Below are 6,333 nucleotides of genomic sequence, written 5' to 3' on the forward strand. Positions count from 1 at the left end.
TGCAACTTTTTTTAAAAAAACTGCGTTTTTTTAGAAAACTAAATTTTTAAAAATCAATAAATTAAAAAAAAAAGAACTAGAATATTTTTAAAAAAATACTCTAATTTTTTTAACAATAAAAATCAAAGTTTTAAGTGTATATATGCATATTTTTTCAAATGCATATGTGCATACAACATATTTCTTATACTATAATATTCGTAAGTAAATCATAAAAAATCTCATTTTTATTAATTAATCTATAAACATAATAGTACAAATATTTTATTCGATACAAAATAAAGTATAACAAATAAAAAATGCTACAAATTTCAAAGCATCTTCATGTCTTCGTGTCAATATTTCCTTATTTTCTTCAATTTATCATTTTTCACCTCTTCAATAATCACCACAATTTCTTCCAAATCTACAAGAAAATTGAAAAAAAATTGATTGATGCAAAAACACTCACAAAAATCACATGCGATTCACATATGAATTACATCCGATTCACATATGAATCACATTTACATATGACATTATATGTATATCACATGTGATTCACATATGAATCACATGTAATTCACATGTGAATCATATGTGATTCACATGTAAATCATATGTGATTCACATGTAAATCATATGTGAATTACATATGATTCACATGTGAGTCACATGTGAATTATATGTGAATCGCTAAAAGGAAACAAATTAAAATAAATTATATAGCTACACAAAATAAATAATTAAGATGATTCACGTGTGAATCACAAGTGATTCATGTGTGAATCACAAGTCATTCAAAATAAATAATTAAGATGATTCACATGTGAATCACAAGTGATTCACGTGTGAATCACAATTACAGTGCAATCATGCATTAATCTCAAAGGTTTTAAACCTGCAATATGTGCAACATCAAGATAAGCTCGCCTTTGTAATTCTGTGATATATGATGGAATCCCAATCACACAGCTTGAAATAGAGGTTTCAAGGTTTTTCTCTGCCATTTGCTTTAAATTTGCAAACAACATTCCCAAAATCTGCACAGGTCTATAAGTGTGTTTCTCATTCAAGTACTGTAAGTGAACCAAAACACCACCATCAGAATCTTCACTCATTTCTCTCATTAACAACACAATATAATTATGACTTAATTGCAGCTAGAAACTATCTTGAATGGAAGCTTTTTATTCAGACCATTGACCCCTAATCATGAAGATAGGTTTGACTTTGACCCACTGGATGTCACCAAGACATCGCCTAAGGATAGTTTGCCATTGCAGCCTATGGGAGAGATGGTGTTGATCAAGAACATTAATAAATTTTTTGCTGAGAATGAACAAATCGAAACTCTACTGAGGCAACACGGTCATGTGTATGGGGTTCTCAACTTCTTGTGAGCATTAATGTATAAATCTTTAATCAAAATCTGCACAGGTTTTTTGCAGCAGCGATTACACAGTTTTCGTTCCCAATATCAAACCCAACCACACTCATTTCTAAAATTCTAAGTTTCAGCACAGTTTATTACACATAAATCGATTCAGATATGAACAGTGGCTTCACCTAAATCATGTTAACAAAACAAATCAGTCCATATAACTCCAAATTAACCACGGAGAAAAAGAGAAACAAAAGTTCAGGTGATAATGTGGCATTGACTATTGAGAGCGAGACTTCTTACCTAAACCTAACGAATTGTATAATTATCAGAACTCGAAATATAATTCTACAATCGGAATTTCTCAATTAGAACCCTGATGAGTTCTGTAGTCGTATATTTTAGAGGATAAACGGCGAACGCGCTGACCGAGGGTAGCGGCGGAGGAAAAGAGAGACATACCTTGAAATCAAAATGAAGGCCTAGAGGTAGACGTAGAAATCAATTTGAAGGGATATAGGTGGATCAAATCATTGCTATCGATGGTTAGCAGAGAGGGGAGGGAGGCTGGAGAATCTTCGACGGAGATAATGACACGCTGATGTAGTACTGATCTTCGAAGGAGAGGCTGGAGGATCTCTCGATCTCTTGTCGATGCTTTCCCAGGCGGAGGCACCACCACCGTGAAGACAAAGCAACAACGATGAAGACGTGTGTGTGTGTGAGAGAGAGAGAGAGAGTGAGAGAAAGAGAGAGAGAGAGAGAAGATAAGAATCGGTGTTGAATAATGAAATAAATGGTTTTCTAAATTAATTAAAACAATAACTAATTATATTTTTCATACCCAAATATACCCCTATGATTTTATTTTAAAATTCTAAGTTACCATTGAAGTTGTTTTTAATTACAATTATGCCATCTTTGATCTAGGCCATCAAAATTCTTGATCTAGTGTTCCACTTTTAGTTCTCAGGTTCTCGGGAAACTATGAGTTTTCAAATGATCATTCCTCTCTCTCTCTATATATATATATATATATATATATATATATATGTATATATATATATATATATATATATATACATATATATATATATATATATATATATATAGGGCTAGGTTATTTTGTTTCTTATATTTATTGTGTGCTAGAATGCACCAATAGGATTTAGTAAATTAAATAATTATTTAATTAAATAAATACAGATATTGAATGATTTCAATAAATATATGTATATTAAATGATATCCATAGTTATAATTTTCTTTTTATGGAAACTAATTAAATCTGTCATTAATGTCAGCAATAACATTCTTTCAGAATGAATTCGCATCTACGTTTTTACATATGAGTTTGTATTTTGTTTCAGGACTCACTCATTTAAAATACAATAAAGTTGCATGGAATATGAAGAACGAAGTGTATTCTAGTAGAATACACTCTCATTCTGCTGGAATACACTCTCATTCTTCTATATATGAATTCATTCCGAAAGAATATTATTGTTGACATTAATGACGAATTTAATTAGTTTTCAATAAAAATAAGTTATAAGTATGGATAACATTTAATATACATATAATTAATACTAAGTTCCTATTGGTGCATTCTACCACACAATAGATATGAGAAACATTTGAACATCTCTCTTTCTCTCTCTCTCTCTCTCTCTCTATATATATATATATATATATATATATATATATATATATATATATATATATATATATATATAGAGGTATGTTCAAATGAGAACAATTTTTATTTTGAGAACAAATGAGAATAATTCTCAGTCACAAATTTTAATTTCTAAATGAATAAAAACATCCTACCCTACATACCCCAACCCAGCCTCTCCACCAACATACAAATCACTTTCTTCTCTTGGACCACCGTCGAAACAAATAGATAATCGCCTGAACCACCGATCGCCGCCTAAAATCTGGAAACGGAACCACTACACAATCTCGTTTTCACTGCAGATCTACTACCTCCACCTTTATTCCTCCAACTGTGGAATATCCCTCCAACTCTTTTTCTAACCGGAAAGATTTCCTGATATCATTTCACTAACCACCAGACATTAACCGGATTTGAAGAAAAAACTACCAAATATACAACGAATGTTGATAAAGCAGAAGACAACTGTTTCTCGATCTCAATCTTCGTTCTGATCTAAACCGTCCTACTCAGACTGTTGCTCTCCTCCATCCAAGTGTACTTCCGATCGGACTTGACCTTCTCGTCGTTCACCAGATCAAACCCTCACTCGAGAGTAGAGATGCGGCAGTAAGTGACCGAAGGTACAATTTCGTTAGTGTGGATCGGCACCTGGTGATGTGATTTCGAGTTGTAAAGGTGTCGAACGACGTCCTCCTCTCGATGTGAATCAGATCGACGATGTCGAGGTCATCAAATAGAGATATGAAGGGAAAGTATGCTTTAAGAGATCGACAACTAGATCAATGGGGAAAGTATGGTTTAGAAACGCAAACGGTTTTGGAAACGGGGGAAAAAGAGTGGATTATTCAAATAACTAGTAATCAATGATGTCAAGTTTGTTGAATCGACTCATGGTTGGAATTCAATGTCGGATGATCTTCTGAAACTGATTGAGAGGCACAGAGGGAAGAGGATAAAGGAAAACTGAGGGTTATGATGGTGTGAGGCTAAAATCAGGTACACGATTTTCATTTTTTATCTTTATAATTTTTTAATACATTTTATGTTCATAATAAATAATAATAAATACACTTTTGGTGTTTGGAAAGATAACATGTCTGACATTGACATGTGGTGGCGTGTTAGGTGCTATATTTGGTGATATCAACCAAAAGATTCAAAAAGACTAGCAAACAGGTACTTTTAAACATTTTTAATAAATTTTAAAAATTTACTTTTGAGAAAATAACTAATTAAATTAATCTTATAAATCGGTTTTTTAAAGAGTTCAACATTTTAAATATACCAAAATCAACCACAATTTTTGCTACTAAAAAAATGTCAATAGCATGTGATTTAAAAAAAAATTAAAATGACATCATTTTGGCATATGCTTGCTACGATAATTGAAGTCGGTTGCAAAAATATTCATTTTTTGCGTTCTCGATTCAATAGTTGTTTTGTTTATATAATCACATATGATTTATATGCATAAGATTCGTTTTCGTGTTTTCGGTTCAATAGTAGTCATTTATCCTCATTAATCATATGTGATTATATATATATATATATATATATATATATATATATATATATATATATATATATATATATATATATATATATATATATATATAATCACATATGATTAAATACATGAGAAAAATTATTAAATTGAAAACGTGAAAACAAATATTATCCATATAAACCATATGTGATTAGATACATATTATCTAATCCCATATAATTTATATGGATAAGATTCATTTTCGTCTTATCGATTCAATAGTTATTGTCATGTATTTAATCACATATGATTTATGTGCACAAGACTCGTTTTCGCGTTCTCGATTCATAGTTGTTCTTTGTCCACATTAATCATATGTAATTTAATACATATAATCACATGTGATTAAATACATGAGAAAAATTAATAAATCAAAAATGTGAAAATAAATTTTATCTATGTAAATCATATATGATTAGATACGTATAATCACATGTGATTATATATGAGAACAACTATTGAATGAATAATGTGAAAACGAATCTTGTTTATATAAAACATATGTGATTAAATGCATATAATCACATGTGATTAAATACACGAGACCAACTAACGAATCGAAAACGCGGAAATGAATATTGTTCACAAAAATCATATGTGATTAAAACATATAATCACATGTGATTATATAAGCCTAATCACTTATGGCTTATGCAGATAAGATTCATTTTCGTTATTATCGTTTATTTAATCACATCTGGTTATATTATCTAATCATATATGATTTATTTAGACAAAAACGAATCTTGTCTATATAAATCATATGTGATTATATACATATAATCATACGTGATTATATTTATTTAATCATATGTAATTTATGTGACTAAATTGTTAGAACAAAGTTCTATTAGGATCGATAGATTCTATGCAGGAAAATAATTAAGAACGTATTTATGAACACAAGAATGGCTTTGAATATGTCGTATGATTAAAACTTCAACACCTCAGAAGAGTTCGATTAAGAACTTCGACTGTAGAGGTGTTTAGGGTTACATAATAATAATCAATAATCACGATTACCTTATCTAATGCATACATGCATGCATTATTTATAGTAAAACCCTACTAGACAATCACGGATGGACAGGCCCAATCCGGATACAAAACAAAAGCCCATGACGCAACATAATAAGACCCAACAATCTCCCCCTTTGCGTCAATGGAGCCGAAAGCTTACTTCGGTTGAGCTGCAGAAGACTTCTTGATTGTCTTGAACACCTTCGGTATGATGGCCAATAGATGATGACGAAACGTAATGTACCATCGAAGCATGTCCGTGAAGTTCTTCTTGTCTGCTTCTGAATTCTGCTTGCACCGATGGATAATATTGATAATGTGCTCCAAGCAGTCAGTTGAGAATAAATGTTTATCAACAAGAGCGAACAGAAAACGATTGGCTTTGCCTCTTGTGAACATCACAGTCAGATGTGTAGAATCGATTTGACTTATTCTCATTTTGTTCACATCGCCTGGTTTCGGTGTTGGCTTAACAGTCGGTTTCTTGTTCATTACTTTCGTTATCTCCTGATCCATAACAGCAACCTCATGGATGTAAGAGGCCAACATCCTCTTCATATCATCCAGTATCGGCTCATATTCTTTTGGATTGGTGAGAAGAATGTTAAACAGCAGGATCCAATCATGAGGATTCAAATTTGGAAGGTCTTCCAGGGAAATAACCGACACCGAGTTTGCTGTCCCTCGGGTGATTTTGAAATTAACATTTACGAATTTCCCT

At 31.5% G+C, this 6,333-nt stretch overlaps 1 protein-coding gene across 3 annotated transcripts; it reads right to left on the bottom strand.

Annotated features, from left to right (window-relative positions):
- Positions 1-205: 205 nt before the first annotated feature.
- LOC145134740 (heat shock 70 kDa protein 16-like) lies at positions 206-2,157 on the bottom strand. Of its 3 annotated transcripts, none has more exons than XR_013719320.1 (3): positions 1,826-2,154; positions 881-1,058; positions 206-406 (listed from the first exon to the last, which is right to left on the bottom strand). XR_013719320.1 is itself a non-coding variant. In XM_079069576.1 (3 exons), exons 2-3 carry the CDS (start codon positions 1,107-1,109, stop codon positions 336-338), a joined length of 300 nt encoding a protein of 99 aa, XP_078925702.1. In that variant the 5' UTR covers positions 1,110-1,411; positions 1,826-2,157; the 3' UTR covers positions 206-335. The 3 variants fall into 3 exon arrangements, 2 of the variants coding, with proteins under 2 accessions (XP_078925702.1, XP_078925701.1); XM_079069576.1 differs by having other exon boundaries at positions 881-1,411; positions 1,826-2,157; XM_079069575.1 differs by having other exon boundaries at positions 881-1,548; positions 1,826-2,157.
- Between the last annotated feature and the right edge of the window lie 4,176 nt (positions 2,158-6,333).

Source organism: Lactuca virosa, chromosome 8, assembly GCF_052849685.1.
Source record: "Lactuca virosa cultivar CGN04683 chromosome 8, Lactuca_virosa_CGN04683_v6, whole genome shotgun sequence".
Classification (NCBI taxonomy): Eukaryota; Viridiplantae; Streptophyta; class Magnoliopsida; order Asterales; family Asteraceae; genus Lactuca; species Lactuca virosa.